The following is a 16,965-nucleotide window of genomic DNA, read 5'->3' on the forward strand; positions in this document are numbered from 1 at the left end:
TGTTACAAGCCGTTCGTGAATAGATAAGATCCCTAGAGTTGCAAAGACTAAAGTCTCAAACCCAAAGAGATATTCTTTATAAAAGCTAAGACTCGTCCCCAGCCTCCTAAACGCCTAATTTAAACACGCCCCCACATGTCTACGTCACAATGTGGGAAGATTTGCATAACACCACCCAAATGTTCACGCAAAGAAAGGTGGTGTAACTTTATTGTTGCTGTCGCCGCCATGTTGTGAAGACGCTGTGTGTTTCGTTGCAAATGCGAAACTACTTTGTTTGGTCTTCCAAAAGAGGACACAACTAGAAATCAGTGGTTAAGTTGTATTTACAACACTGTTCCAGAACCGTTTAACCCAAATATTCAGATGTGTGCAGCGCATTTTATGGAGCACTGTTTCCTGATCCTGGGAGAGTAGACTACAATGCCGGCTGTTCACAGCCTGTAAGTACGTTTTCATATTTAAAGGATTTGCCACGGACGATTCAAACGCGAGTTTTGAGCAGTGTAGAGTAGCGCTTGTTGTTTGTCGTTTCTCCGATCACAAATGCAGACATGGTTTTATGTTTACGCGACGCGATGCAACGCAATGCGTAAAAAGACAGTATAAGTCATTATAATCCGTAATTATGTCCCCACTGGATACAACAAACGCCTCGTTTATAATGGGTTTTCTTGGTTTGTCTCGTCGCTCCGGCCGGGACACGGCATCACAGTATGGTAAGGGGCGTAACATTTCCGTCACACGCTTGAGGTATTCACAATCACAACGCACTGGATAGCTGGCCAATCAGAGCACACCTCGCATTTCAGACCGATGAGCTTTGTAAAAATCGACGCGTTTCAGAAAGGCAGGGCATAGAGGAGAAACAATAATGTACAGTATGTGGAAAATAATGTGTTTTTTGAACCTTAAACCGCATAAGCACATTTCATTACACCAAATACACAAAATAATGTTCTTTTTAGCAGCATCATATGACCCCTTTAAGTATATTTCCAGGTCCATCTTATGTAGTTAAGTATACTAAATGTAGTGTATTAGTAGTATACATATATGTACACTATTTCAATTATTTTTGGGACTGAACTGTAACGGTAGTAGACTTTGACTACAAAATTATTTTACATCACTAGTTCACAAGTTTTTATTTTCTACTGCAGCTACATGAGCAGTAGAACTTCTAGATATACTGATAGTTTGCTAGCTACGTACTTCTAGCTTCTAGCTAGAAGGGAATAAATTAGTAAAGCATGCGTAGGTGTGAGCGGTGAGTAAAGATGCCTTGGCTGCAGAGAGGGCATGCTCCTGCTGGAAGTGGCTCATGTCAGCGTTATGTCTGGCCTGAAGTTTCTGCAGCGCGTCTTCATGCTGGTCTCTCATCTGCTCCATCTCCCTCTGCAGGGATACGTACCTAAAGCATACAAACAACTTTTTATTAGAGTGATAAAAATCACAAAACACAATAGCTCCAATCTCTTGACTCCATCGCACTGAATTAATTTTACTGAGTTAACTGCAATGTATTGTGCGACTGCATTATATGTTCAGGATATATTTAACACTGCCTTCAAGTCAGGTGTGTTTATGATGCCGTACATCTGTTTTGTAGCAGAGCTATGATTTTACATCAAATCTCTGCACCTGTGATCAGTTGTATCTGAGCTTGTCGGGATGATCAGGTGGTTTTCTTGTACCTGTGGTTGGCCTCTTGAAGCTCAGCGCTGATGGAGGCGATATGAATCTCTAACTCGGCTTTCTCCTGTGTGACCTTCTGCCGGAGCAGGTTCCCATTCTCCACCTCCACTGAGAGCTGCTTCACCCGAGTCTCCAGCTCATGCAACATCCGCTCCTAGAAGAACCAAACAGAAAAAGAAAGATAAGAGAAAAAGACAGAGGAAGTTCTGTAGAATGGTTTATTCAAATAGCTCAATACAGCACTGGATTATTTTTTTTTCTTTTTAAATCTTTCCTTGACAAAGAAAATAATTTTCCGTCAGTGCTTCTCCAGCCATTTGATCATCGTTCTGAATCTGACTTGGACGTAGTCTTTGAGAGAAAAAATGTGATTTCTCAGGTTTCTGTTCAAAAATGTTGCTTTTTGAAACTATGAAACTTACCCACATTCGATAAAATGGGTTGTTTTGTTTAAAAACAGAGGCTCTGTTCTTTCATGGTATTGTATTTATACAACAAAATATTCTGGGGGCTATGAAATTTTGTGAAATCTGAAGAAAATGCTGGTAGGGAAAGAGTTAATGTATAGTGCTTTATACAGTAAGATTGTTCAAAGTAGTGTTAATGTTGCAAAGCTGATTCAAATCAGTTCAGTGTCAATGTTGCAAAGTTTATCAGTTAAAAACAAACTCAAAACCCAAACTTTTGAGTGGTAGTGTGTCATTGTTTCCACAAAAATATTAAGCAGCAAAAACATCAACACTGATAATAATCAATGTTTCTTGAGCAGCAAATCAGCATATTAGAATAGTATATTAGCATATTCACAGGAATACATTACATTTTTAAATATATTCAAATTGAAAACAGCTATATTAAATTGTAATAACATTTCACAGCATTACTGTTTTTACTGTATTTTTGGTCAAATACATACAACCTTGCTGAGCATAAGAGACTTCTTTCAAAAACATTTAAATATGCTAATTATTTCAAACTTTTGACTGGTAGTTCACAGCTTTTTCAAAAGAACAGCTTAAGTGTAGTTGAACTACTTTAAATTATGAGTAGCTTGTATCTTGACAAACTACAGCTTCACAGTAGCTTCCCAACACTGATTTCCACTACAAAGAGACAGCAGAGAAAGGCAGTGAAGATCTCCTGAATGGGGAATTCTTCTGTAGATGTGATAGTGAAAGTTGAACAGTTCAGTAACAGTGAGTTTAAACAGCTTTCTAACCGCTTTCATGGCCACCACACCATCCTCATCCACCTTCAAAGATCATCTGAGATCATCTTTCAAACAGCCTAAAATCTGATGCACCTGTGGGCCTCTGTTCTTTAGCACAACCCAGAGCATGCTGGGACTGAATATGAAAAAGGCATGTGCAGCAAAGCATGGATCAGCCCTCAAAGAACATCTAGGATGGTCTTCATTTGAAAATGAGACAACCATATCTGACAAAATACAGGAAGGGGAAAACTTTCCATGGGACAGCAAGAGCTGTTAAACCAAAACCAGACAGCCTGCCTGAGCAGAGCGCAGACACACACACACACACACACACATGCTCATGTCTCATCGTTAATGGAGGCCACTGTCCCGTGCGTGGCGGATGGAATGCAGGCTGATATGAATGATGACAGATTATTGATTGAAGATACACGGCTCAGATGATGAAAGTGGCCAGTGTTGAAAAGTACAGCTTTCTGATGGCAACGTCAGTGTCAAAATGCTGGAAAATAGGCCTTTGTTAACTCCCAGTGTGAAATGTGGCATGATCTGAAAGAGTTGGGCATGTGCTATGACGCACGCTGGTAATTAATACACTGACCCTGATAGCACATGCCAACATGTAAAAGCATCTGCTCACAGCCTGAGCTATTCAACAACTCATCCTACTGTTATAAACACTTCTTACTTACCAACATGAAGACTAATAGAGTCAGGGTTTAGTTAAGAGTTAGTTTCATATTAATTATGTATAATTTACCATTATTACTATGGTAACTACATATGTAACAAAGACACTGTAAAACAAAGTGTTACCAATAATTATACATTTTAAAGATCTGGCTTATTACTTAATTAATATCTACAAAAATATTAGCAGCTGGGTAAAATATGTCACATGTTTTGGGGTAAGCTGTGTGTAGTAATTTGATCTGTCAAATGAATTCTCTTCTTATTTCATGAGGCTGAGAGAAAAAACATTTAAGTAAACATGTAAACCTAAACCTTTAAACCTATTTAAGTAATCACAATCACACATCTCAACTGGTCAGCCATAATTACTGAATTACTCGGAATTGTTATTGAGTGTCAGTCAGAAACAGCTGTTGATGTAAATGTGATTGTGATAACACCTTCTTACTGACAAACTCTGCGCATGAGATGGGACACGTCTTTATCCTTTTAATCACACATGCCCTCATCTGCGAGCACGTCTCAGTGGACAGGAGGATGCTTAGTCTGTTTACATACTCCACAAAAGAGAGGTGGAGAGGATCTGCTTTCCGATACGCCATCACTCTCTGAAGATACGGATCAACAATTGTTGATGAAACAAAGATGCATATCTAATAAGGCATACATTTTGTTGGCTCAAACTATGTTTATCTTTTAGTTTCTTTAGGGGCAGAAGCTACACTTTTCAGAAGTCTAATAATCTAGGTTACTTCCACCAAAAATGCTGTAATAATTTAATTTGTATATGATCACTTTCCCTTGCTGAGATTAGCTAATCTTTTTGTATGCGAAATGAAACAAAGTCCCACCACGTTTCTGAATACTGAATTGAGGAATTAAATTTTCCAGGATAAATCTTCTTTAAGAGAATGCAAACTGAAAATGTCATCATATTTGCTTTGTTTTGTATCAGGAGTTACACGTATATTGCTTGCGCTTTACTTTGGGAGTCAAATATGTAAATGAAGGATAATTCATCAAATGAGCTTCCCCTTGAGTACTGAGATTCGATATTGCAATGATAACACTAGATCACATGTTAAGCTTTCAACGGGGGCCACATATTTGATATACATGTTATGCATTTGCATCTGTGTGTATGTATATATCTTTTTAAATTTTTCTTAAACATTTGCTTCTTTGTTTCAATTTATTTATTAAGATATTTTTATATTATATATTCAAACTGTGTGTGTGTATGCATATATACATATATATATTTTTTATTTGTTTTACTATTTTATCATTCATTTAATTATTTAATTTAATTCTATTTATCTTTCATATTTTTTATTTAAATAGTGTATTTTATATCTATATATAATTTATATATTTATAAATAAATATGTATATATATATATATATATATACATACACATTTTTTTTTCTAGATCTTACACTGTCTACAATGGGTCTACAATTATCTTATTACCGAGTGAATGTTTGTCCATTTGTCCTTCATGTTAGTTGGATAGGAGTATGTTGGATGTAGAACTTGGCATCTGCTTACTGTTGGCGACCCATAATGTCGCACCCCTAGCATCCATTGTAGACAGGGTCAAGTCAAATCACATTTATTTATATAGTAATTTATACAATAGAGGTTGTATAAAAAAGCTTTTCAGTAATATACAGGAAAATAACAGTGTTAATGTTGCAAAGTTAATCAATTATGAAGCAAATTTGATTCAGCTACTGCTCTACAGAAGACAAAAACAAGCTTAATTTAGATCGATGTTGATTAAATTCAGGGTTTAAGTGTCTTGGTAAAGGACATCATGGTTGACCAGCTCTAAGCTTTAAACACCCCGCTATTTTAATGCTTAAATTCAACATTTCGTTGACTTTAAATATAAGTTCCAAAAGGCTGTTTTTGGTTCCCAAAATGAACTTTCAAGAAACAACAACAATGGACAATTTTGTGCAATGGAATGGTTCCTTGGATGTTAAAGGTTCTTCATGGACCCATAGATGTCAATGACAGGGTCAAGTCAAATCACATTTATTTATATAGTAATTTATACAATAGAGGTTGTATAAAAAAGCTTTTCAGTAATATACAGGAAAATAACAGTGTTAATGTTGCAAAGTTAATCAATTATGAAGCAAATTTGATTCAGCTACTGCTCTACAGAAGACAAAAACAAGCTTAATTTAGATCGATGTTGATTAAATTCAGGGTTTAAGTGTCTTGGTAAAGGACATCATGGTTGACCAGCTCTAAGCTTTAAACACCCCGCTATTTTAATGCTTAAGTTCAACATTTCGTTGACTTTAAATATAAGTTCCAAAAGGCTGTTTTTGGTTCCCAAAATGAACTTTCAAGAAACAACAACAATGGACAATTTTGTGCAATGGAATGGTTCCTTGGATGTTAAAGGTTCTTCATGGACCCATAGATGTCAATAAAAACCTTTTTTTTAAGAGTGTAGTTTTTTTTTTTTTTTTTTTAAATGGAAGTTGGACAAATGGATGCACTCAGTGTCACTTAGACTGGCTGATGTTCACGTCTCTCAGGTACAGTCTGTGCTATGACATCAATGCATTTGAAGTCATCAATCTCCATTGAGCCCTGAATGTGATTAATATGTATCTTGTCATCAATATTCAATGTGTTGCTTCCTCTATTGAGGACTGACATTGGCACCACCGTTGTGCGCTTCAAAATTTGGCGATCAAGCCACCAATGAACGTTAAGAATAATAAGCAGAAGAACGGCTGTGCCAACTTTTGACATGCTCCCACGCAAGAAGCCACAGGTAAACTGACAAGCACCCACTGGTGCTCCGATCTCGCCTGTCCAGAAGATATGAAATGCGGATGGTGTGACTCCACTTAATAGCTTTTTTGAGAAATCAGGATAGCACCAGAGCGTGCCGCACAAAAGAATGATGAAAGAACGAAAGATAAACAAAGGCTTTCAAAGGCTGGAGTATTGAGACATCAAACGCAAAGTAGAAACAACACACAGCATCTCACCTCAGCTGACATATTGACAACAGCAGCCTATGAGGAGAGAAGAGGTAAGACAAGAGGAGGGGGGTTATGGGTGGAGAGGTTGGCGAGGTCAGCCTAAACCAACAGAATGGGAGAACCTAATTTCCAATGACAGAAGGGCCTTTCATCTGGGGCCCTGCCTGGAAATGTGCTGTGTTTAATTATTAAAGAAGGGTCTTACTCTGTGGGGTCGGAATGTATTTGAAGTCTCTTAAATTCAGCCCTGCTGACAGACCGTGGCCGGCCGTCTCAGTGTGTGCCCTTACCTGTATGACAGCCGCTGAATGCTAATTTGTAACAAGCAAAACTCATTAGGCCTGTGCCACGGAGGGACGCGCATCCCGGCTCATCTCAGAGCGCCGCAGCGCTTTGGTCCCTCTAGTGGGGTGGCTTCAATCAAAGGCTCTAAGGCATGCTTTGTTTCAGGCACACACTGAATGCACACACACACACACACACACACACACACACACACACACAACACAGTGTGTGAGATATGAGAAAAGCAGAGAAGAGAATTGGTCCCTCTGGCTTCAAGGCTTCAATCAAAGGCTCTAAGGCATGCTTTGTTTCAGGCACACACTGAATGCACACACACACACACACACACACACACACACACACACACAAGACAAAGTTTGTAAGATGAGAGAAGAGGAGAAAAGACAAAAACAAAGAATGGTACTCTACACAATGCACACAAATGCTTGTCCAACGGATGTTGGAAGTTACAAGTGTGTGTTCCTATGGTGCTGACAGCAACAAGCCTCAGTACTCAAGGGGGCGATAGAGTTTTCTTCAAATGTATATGCCATCAAACCAGATGTGTTGCTGTCCAAGGGTGCGTTTCCCAAAAACAACTATGGCCCCAAGTCCTGTCGTTACCAATAGAGTTAAATGGAACTAATGACCATAGTTAGCTAACAATGCTTTTGGGAAACGCAATCCAGGTCTGCAGCTGTAAACAAGTCTTACTGTTCAAACTGTTGCTCCACAGGCCTGATTATACGGAGATGCTATAGCACCATCAAACAAAAGCAAGAGCACCCTCAATTGACCCTTCGCAAAGAGCTTGATTGACAGGCGATCTGACCAATCATAATGCCGAATCCACCATTTTGTCCGACAAACAAGTAAGACAGGAGAGTAGATTAACTTTGGTGGACTTAAACTTGAAAATGGTGTGTATTGATGTCTTCCCGTGGTTTAAATCAAATACGTTCTGATGTTCATTCATGTTTATTTCGTGTAAATATGAAAAAACAGTCGGTTCATGTGCTGCTTGAACTGAGGCAATACAACCATCTGTCACGACACATTAAATTAAACAAAATGGTATTTATTGCTTGAATTTCTTAAAAAAAAATTACAAAATTTGAAAGCTCAGATCTTGTTTCATACCAGAAGTAACCTGCTCTGTCTTGTCTGTCGGCATGTTGTCAGTTTCCTCTTTGCTCCGTAATGTATTTTTTACGGTGTGAGAACATGATGTGTAGTGCATGGCTTGTCAAACTTAGCAAGAGTAACTAAAGAGGGCGGGTTTTTGCGAATGTTGAGCATTGCAGCCAATCACACACGTCTGTTGATCTCTTGTATGCTATGGCCAGTCAGAGTTGTTCAAGTCAGTCAGAATCCACTTACCACTCAAAATGCTTGAGTTTTTGTTTAGTGCTGTGTTTGGTCATGTATCCAGTCGTTATAAAGAACAAAAGAGTAGATGCAAAGTAAATAAGTCATTGTGCAGTGTAGTCAGCTTCATTGATTATAACGGATGTTTTCATTAGAGTACAGCAGAACTCTGCAAGATCATTATGAACTGAAGTGACCGTTTCTTTTTTAGAAATTACAAGTGATTTGATTCTGGAACTGGGCCTGTTGTTCCGCCATGACAGCAGATGACTTGATAGAGAAAGTCATTGAAGAAAGACTCACTACGATGATGCACCCTTGTTTCATCCTCACTCAGAATGTCACTTGTGCAGATGTATGTCATTAAAATTTCGCTCTGATAGATTTCGGAATGCAACATGTGAAATTGAGCCCATGTATATAGAAGCTACATAAGAGTGCAAGGCATTGAATATTTCCATTGAACAGTGTTGAAGTATGAGTGAATGCACTCACTGTGGCCTGCATCTGGCTGCTGTACTCTGCCTCCATCCTGGCGAGCCGTTGATTGGTGTCCTCCAGCAGCTCCTGGATATTGTCTGTGTGCTTCTTCTGCATGTCAAACTTTTCTTGTTCCATCTCCGCCACAGCAGCATGCAACTGATAGAGACGATAAACGAACCATACAACATAGATCAATAAAATATAAAAATAAATTCTTCAAGACTCTGAAATTGTAACATTTATAATTAGTGCTGTCAAAATTAATCGCGATTAATCGCATTCAAAATAAAAGTTTTTATTTACATAATATATCTGTGTACTGTGTATATTTATTATGTATATATAAATACACACACATACAGTATATATTTTGAAAATATTTACATGTATTTACATTAGGGATGCACCGATACCGATACTGCTATCGGGCCAGATACTGAGCTCCTGTACTCGTACTCGTTAAAATGCCCCGATACCAAACACCGATACCACACAGCATGTGATAAGTGCCATATTCAGACAAAAAACATCGACAACAGACAGCAGATTGGAGTTATTAGAGATTAAAGATGTCTACGAAGTATATGTATGCAATAAATATAAAACATTCAGTATTAATGCCTGTATAGCTGATTTGCGCCAGCTGGTAAGCAAATCACGCTGAGTGGATTGAGCGTGCGGCGGCACAGATGCGCGAGCTTGTCGAGTGAATATCCCTTTCTCACAGACATCACTGGAAAGTTCGTAGTTGGGTCGGATATGTCACAAAGTAAGTAAAACAATGCACAAGTTACTTAATGGTTGGTAGGGAGGAAGAGAGAGAAAGAGCACGCGCACTTCTGTGGTGTGATCTTTATTGATGTTCGCTCACTTAGCACGCATCATTTAGATTAAAACTGAATCGTAAATATAAGACAATTTATAGGGGCATTCACTATAAATGTAATTTATTTTCACCCTTAAGCATACACGACTTTCTGGCGAAAGTGAAACTATAACAGCCTGTGTGAAATGCGCTAGGCTGTACTGTACTTGTCCCTCTCATTCTGCACCAGTACAAATACGTGTGCGCGTTGCGTGTGTTTTGCTTGCTTCATGAGTGTTTCTGCATTATATGAGTGGCTTTGGAAAATAAATCGCTGCACGTTTCAGATGAAAAAAACACGACTTCTATTTATGAAAATATCAGTTAGGAGATTTATAGCGAGTGGTTCCCTGCATTTTTTTTTTACAGCAAATCGCATGATTACAGTACTAAGCCAGTACTTGTGTTTGTTTATTTTATTAAATTGTTTAAATGTCCACCGGTTCCCGCCTCCTTCTTCCCGATCTATGAACGTTGTTGCAGTGATATATCATACCCAAAAATTCTTCATACAGTGGACTACCAGTAAAATTGATACAAATTTGGGACCAAAAATTATTTAGACCGAGTTTGGGAAAAAAATTGAAGTTCAGGTTTGCGTGAACCTGGTTGACAGCATGCCCAGGAGACTATATGCTGTCATTAAGGCTAAGGGTCACCCGACAAAGTATTGATGGTTGTGTAAATATTGACAGCTGTATGAATAATTTTTGTTTTATGTGATAATGTGAGAAATGTTGAAGGTGTTTGAATAAATGTTTGTTTGACTATGTATTTGATAAATGAAGTTTACCAACTAACATTATACATACTCTTTTGGTTTCTGTACCCAATATTTAAAAAATGTACAAATGCAATGAAAATATTGGTATCGGTACTCGGTACCAATAACAAGTACCAAAAACAAAAAATATCAATGTCGGGCGAGTACTGGAAAAAGTGGTATCGGTGCATCCCTAATTTACATGTATAGATTTATATTCATATCATTTATATTATATATACAAATATTTAATATATAAACGTAACATATTTTTCTGAAATATATACATGCATGGGTGTGTATTTATAAATACATAATAAATATACACGGTACACACACATATACTATGTGAACAAAAACTTTTATTTTGGATGCGATTAATCGTTTGACAGCACTATTTATAATATCAGGGCTCAACTATAAGTTTGTTTTTTGTTTCTGCCCTCACAGCTGGCTAGTAGTTCAGTTTTACTTACTATTAAAGAATAATTCATTTTAGCAATATGTTTTCATTTGACAGGGGAAAAATATATATATATATATATAATTATTTTTAAAGATGTAATGCTTTTAAATACTTTTTTTGAAGACCTGAACAAACAAAATGAATGCTGTATATCCATACCAGAACAAACACACACAAAATACAGGATGTATCAGACTCTTTCACTCCTTTCCAATTTTTGCAATTTTTCCTATAAAATGCTTTCACTTGAAGAAGATTACTGAAGTTTGCAAGACATAAAAACAGATGATCTATGATCCCACACTACCATCTGGCCATCCTTATTGTTGAACCCTGAACATGAGTCCTACAGAATATTATGTTTAGAAACAGAGAACAAAGAGAATGTTTTATAAGGCCTGAAGCAAGATACCCTTCAACCAAAAGCCTGTAGAAAGGCAGGGCCGGATTCTCTGGGAAAACCTTGAGCTTTTCTTTTCTATTTCTGCAATAAACATACACATCTACTGAACACTCAGAGAAGATAGATTTTTGGGATTCTTTCTCATACTCAGACGGGATTGGCTGAGCTCTAAACTCAGTGAGTGTTCAGCGTTCAAAGCTCCGGCTGCTGGAGGGACGGGCCAGTGGAAACCTGAGCCTTTTCAACCCTTCCTTACCTTCTTCTCCCATTCGTTTTTCAGAGACTCGCCACTTTGATCAGACATTTTCTTCAGCTCGCTGATCTGTTTCTCTTTGGTCTGTCGGATGACCTGGGACTCTCGCAGCAGGCTTTGAACTACAGGGGAGAGAGGGAGGCAGACACAAACATTCAGGCCTGGCCGCAGGGCATCTCTCTGTCTGCTCGCACTCCAGGCTGCCCCGGACAGCACCATACTTCTTGACTCAAAAAATAACTAAATAAATAAAACAATAATACACAACAATGGGTACGAAAACAAGAAATGATACAATATCTTTGTGTTACAAGTTAAGGTGAAGTGTATTACAGCAGAAAGCCAGTAAAGGTTATGTTGAAAAGTTTAGAAGTTTTAAATACATATAAATAATAATAATTATAATAAATAATAATTTTATTATAAATAAAATAAAATAAACTTTATTTTTCATTAACGTCATCATCAATAAAGATTAATTTGACTGAAGAGTTCTCTCAATAAATAATTAGCATTTTGTCAGTTAAAATTACATTCCATGTACAAACCCGATTCCAAAAAAGTTGGGACACTGTACAAATTGTGAATAAAAACAGAACGCAATGATGTGGAAGTTTCAAATTTCAATATTTTATTCAGAAGTTTGAATGATGAATACAGACTACTGCCACCTGCTGGTTATTTCCCCTCATGCAGACACAAAACGTATGTGCCAGTTGGCCGTTGGCTGCAGTCTTTACGCTGTTTTCTACCGCAACTTTTTGGCCCAGATGCCAGGCAACATGAGTAGTCAACACCGCTGGCTTTCGTCATCGCTAGTTCTTTGATGTCGGTTTGTTGTGTCACGGCTTTTAGACGTTTGTTCAGATCACTAACCCTAAGCATGAGCAATGGTAATAGTGATGCTTGCATTATCAAACAACTCTACAAACAAGAAGCTTTCATGACACTGAGACGACGGATGACAGAACGTTTATGTTCCAGACTTTCCAGCTAATTTAGAGCCATAAATAAATTTCAGTGGGAACACAGTTTAAATAGAGGTTTGTGGTGCTTCCATATGACAAGCTAATGCTGGCTGCAGATTACAGAGGATAATGTTCTTATTCACAAGCATGACCATGAAGGAACTCGCACTCTCCTGCGTCACTGAATGCTGGAATTTGCTGCTTTGAAGCCGACGTTTAGCAGATGGGGGTTTGGGGGTGGTGGGCAAGATCCCCATTTTTGGCCCTTTCTTCAGTGAAGGTTTTTCTTAAGTATATTATCTGTAACAGTAGCGTAAGCTTAAAGCAGAGGATGACAAACCCGTATGAATCTCACATTATGCTATGGGAAGGAAGACCACTACAGGAGACATACCCATGACCCCACTGACAAGAAGTAGTGTTTTGGTCATAAACAAAACAAATCATTCACTTCCGTGCACTGACATATTTTTCACACACTGAAGTCTCTCCCTTTTGATGGGCTTGACTGCTTCTCCCTGCTTTCAAAGACTGACTGTAGCATGAGCAAACAGCATATTATTACCATACATTAGCATATAAACAGCATATCAATTGTTGGACCTGCTGAATGTATACGCCCTTCACTGAACAAGTCTATGTTTTGAGTCTGAACGACTTGGAGCAGGGCTGAATGAACTGCCACTTGCTCACGATCAACCTAAACAAACTGGAACATGTCATTTGTGAATGTACTGAATGAATAGGGTTGGGTACCGAAACCCGGTACCAATATGGCACCGGTACCTATGTAACCGGTATGTACTAGAACCGCATTTGAGGAGCGTGTGAATGCAGTAATTACACTTGCTCTGACTGCAGCAGGTATCCTTCCGTTAACTAAGCTAAACATGCTTAAAATTAAAATGCCTAAAGCTAAACCTCCCTTTTATTCACATTTCTAAACCTGTTGTCCAACAAAAGAGAACATTATAACCTTTTTACTCCACAACACCAGTCAAATGCTGCCTTTTGTGATCTGATGAGGCTTCTTGTCACAGAATGAGGCAGAAAATATGTTCTATATGCTACTTTAAAATAATACATCGATTAGCAATAAATTAGGGTGACCATACGTCCTCTTTTCCCAGACATGTCCTCTTTTTGGACCTACAAAAATGCATCCGGCCGGGATTTCTTATTTGCCCATAATGTCCGGGATTCGGCTGTTTTCTTAATCCCGCTCCAGCTGAATCTCTGACCATTGCTGCCTGCTCCCGCAACATGTGTTTCGCTCCCGCGATTTTCGTGTCTACTCCTTTAAACATTCTAATATTGTGTATAATTTTTGCGCATCAGGGAGCCGCTCTCAGGATGTGGTGTATTTAAATATTTTTGAATGAGCATTTGCGCTGTTTACTTTCACTTTCGATTTCGCGATCACACACATTCTGTGTAAAGGGAGCAAGCACATTTTACAAGATCAGATTTTTGTCAATGAGCTCAGAATCTGTTGAGCAGCAAATACTCCAGCATGGTCTTGTCAGTCATCTCTCCTTATTCTTGACCTGTGATCAGTCAAAGCTGACTCCGGTAGCTCTTGTTGGATGCAGGGTTGCCAAGTCTGCGTTTTTTCCACAGAATTGGGCTACTTTTAAACTGTTGCCATGGGTTAATTTTCCCAAGTGGGTTCAAGGTTTGAAATATTGCATAAATTACATTTGACTGAAATGCTTGTATTGAAACATTTTGCATTCTACCTATGATAAAACGGTAACACTTTACTTGAAGGGGTGTGCATAAGACTGACATGACACCTTCATAATCATGACATGACACATGTCATGAATATGAAGGAGGTTTTATGCATGTTTATGACAACTGTCATTAAGTATCATTCGCTCAGTAATGTCATTTTTAATGCAAATATGACATTATTTGACCTAACCCTAACCTAACCCTACCCTTACCCCTAACCATAGCCCATAACAAAGACATCTCAAACAATGTCATTTTTGCATTAAAAATTACATAACTGAGCGAATGACAAAACGACAAATGAGTCTCTTTGTAAAATTTTTATAATTTACAAGACTGTTTCTGTTGTGAATGATTCTAAACGAATCTACTAAGTGAATAATTCAATGACTCACTCATAATACACAAAAAAACAAACTAATTTGTCACAATCTACTGGTTAAATGATGTAATCGACAGTATCTGAATTAATCTTTTGTAGGCCTGGGCGATAAAACGGTATCGATATTTATCGACGGTACACCTTCTTCGATATCGATAGAAATTTTTTTCGATATAGCGCACGATATAGGCACATAGTATGAGTGACGCAGACAGCACACACAAACACGAACACATGCTGAAATGAGTGCTGTGCCTGCCTGTGATGAGGAGATTGTGAATAAAGAATGAATATTAGTCGAATTTAAAATAAACAATTGCATTTGAATGTTAGGTGTGCATCAGGGAGCGTCATCAGTGGCGTTCGAGATGCGGTGATGATGTACATTACCTTGTTGCATTTTAATGTTTTGTTAGTCTAACCCACGAGCTGTTGCGTTATTCATTCAAAATATTAGAGAAATATAGAAGCTCAATGCGGAGAAGATCTTGAATGGGTTAAAACCGAAACCAAGCCATTCACACAGAACGCATATTCAGCGCATTTTTTAGACGGACATATGACTGCTGCACTCGCGTCTCACACAATAGATGTATAGAAAGCCATGCAAAGTTAAAACAGTTTAAACTTTTAGAAAACACGTCACGAATTTGTGGAGGTTTATTCCTTTTCACTGCGTCTCATATGTTTTGAAATGCAGTCTGTGTGAATTGCGCTTCGGCTCTTTAGATTAAGCAATGCATAAATACATGATTCTGTCTTGTTCATAATTGTTTATGCAATTTACGAAATTATATTTGATTTTTATAGAGTTACTTCCTTGCGTTGACAATTTAAATACGCTACATTATTTTGCTCATTATTTTTGTTGTTACAACAAAAAAATATTTGTTGTTTGTCTCAATAAATTGTTAATTATAAATACAGTGGTTAAATTTAAAAAAAAATTCTATTGCTTTTTGTTTTAAAAAAAGATTATACAAAATGTCAATAATTATCGATACCAAACGATATGAAACATTATATCGTTGATACATTTTTTTGCTACATCGCCCAGCCCTAATCTTTTGGTTCAATCTCTTGACTGAATCGAAATCTCCACCACTTCTCACAAAAGCATGTTTAATAGCAAAAGATACCAAATAAATAGATAAACTAGATTTTAAAAAATTACTCATTGTGTGTGTGTGTGTGTGTGTGTGTGTGTGTGTGTGTGTATAAAGGTTGTGAGTTCAATTCCCAGGGAACACGCATACTGGTAAAAAATGTATAGCCTGAATGCACTGTAAGTCGCTTTGGATGAAAGCGTCTGCTAAATGCGTAAATTAATTACATTATTATTATACTGGAAAAGGCACAAACTGGATTGGATGACATGAGGGAGAGTAAATAATGACAGAAAGTTCCTTTTTGGCTTAACTATCCATCTAAAGGGCAGAATATTGTCGCTTTTGACAGGATCTTGTTACACACATCCAGTTCTGCTCTTGCATTAAACACATGGCCTTAACGGGAAGCAGGTGGGTCGTCTGTCCTTGTCATCTATGTCCTTCTCCTGCACCCGAGGTCTGACTGCGAGAGAGAGAGAGGAGAATACACAGAACCAGAAACACTGTACCAGTGAGCATCTGGTGTGCAGAAAGACAAAAACGGTATACAGACATATTTATTATAATTAAAGTATAAGTTGACCCCCAAAAATTTTTGTTTTGGACTAGGCGATAAAACGGTATCGATATTTATCGACGGTACACCTTCTTCGATATCGATAGAAATTTTTTTCGATATAGCGCACGATATAGGCACATAGTATGAGTGACGCAGACAGCACACACAAACACGAACACATGCTGAAATGAGTGCTGTGCCTGCCTGTGATGAGGAGATTGTGAATAAAGAATGAATATTAGTCGAATTTAAAATAAACAATTGCATTTGAATGTTAGGTGTGCATCAGGGAGCGTCATCAGTGGCGTTCGAGATGCGGTGATGATGTACATTACCTTGTTGCATTTTAATGTTTTGTTAGTCTAACCCACGAGCTGTTGCGTTATTCATTCAAAATATTAGAGAAATATAGAAGCTCAATGCGGAGAAGATCTTGAATGGGTTAAAACCGAAACCAAGCCATTCACACAGAACGCATATTCAGCGCATTTTTTAGACGGACATATGACTGCTGCACTCGCGTCTCACACAATAGATGTATAGAAAGCCATGCAAAGTTAAAACAGTTTAAACTTTTAGAAAACACGTCACGAATTTGTGGAGGTTTATTCCTTTTCACTGCGTCTCATATGTTTTGAAATGCAGTCTGTGTGAATTGCGCTTCGGCTCTTTAGATTAAGCGATGCATAAATACATGATTCTGTT

The 16,965-nt window shown here is 37.9% G+C and overlaps 1 protein-coding gene across 1 annotated transcript in view; it reads right to left on the reverse strand.

The window, feature by feature from the left end:
• The window catches only part of LOC107556591 (centrosomal protein of 112 kDa-like), a 182,007-nt gene that overhangs the window by 113,138 nt on the left and 51,904 nt on the right, over positions 1-16,965 (reverse strand). The window contains exons 14-18 of the mRNA XM_016239723.1: positions 12,595-12,742; positions 11,509-11,627; positions 8,768-8,911; positions 1,698-1,852; positions 1,285-1,414 (exon numbers count right to left, since the gene is read on the reverse strand). Of these exons, the coding sequence (XP_016095209.1) occupies positions 1,285-1,414; positions 1,698-1,852; positions 8,768-8,911; positions 11,509-11,627; positions 12,595-12,742 (696 nt within the window). The remainder of the gene's footprint in view (positions 1-1,284; positions 1,415-1,697; positions 1,853-8,767; positions 8,912-11,508; positions 11,628-12,594; positions 12,743-16,965) is intronic.

The sequence above is a fragment of the Sinocyclocheilus grahami genome, unplaced genomic scaffold (assembly GCF_001515645.1).
Source record: "Sinocyclocheilus grahami isolate Dianchi unplaced genomic scaffold, SAMN03320097.WGS_v1.1 scaffold574.1, whole genome shotgun sequence".
Classification (NCBI taxonomy): Eukaryota; Metazoa; Chordata; class Actinopteri; order Cypriniformes; family Cyprinidae; genus Sinocyclocheilus; species Sinocyclocheilus grahami.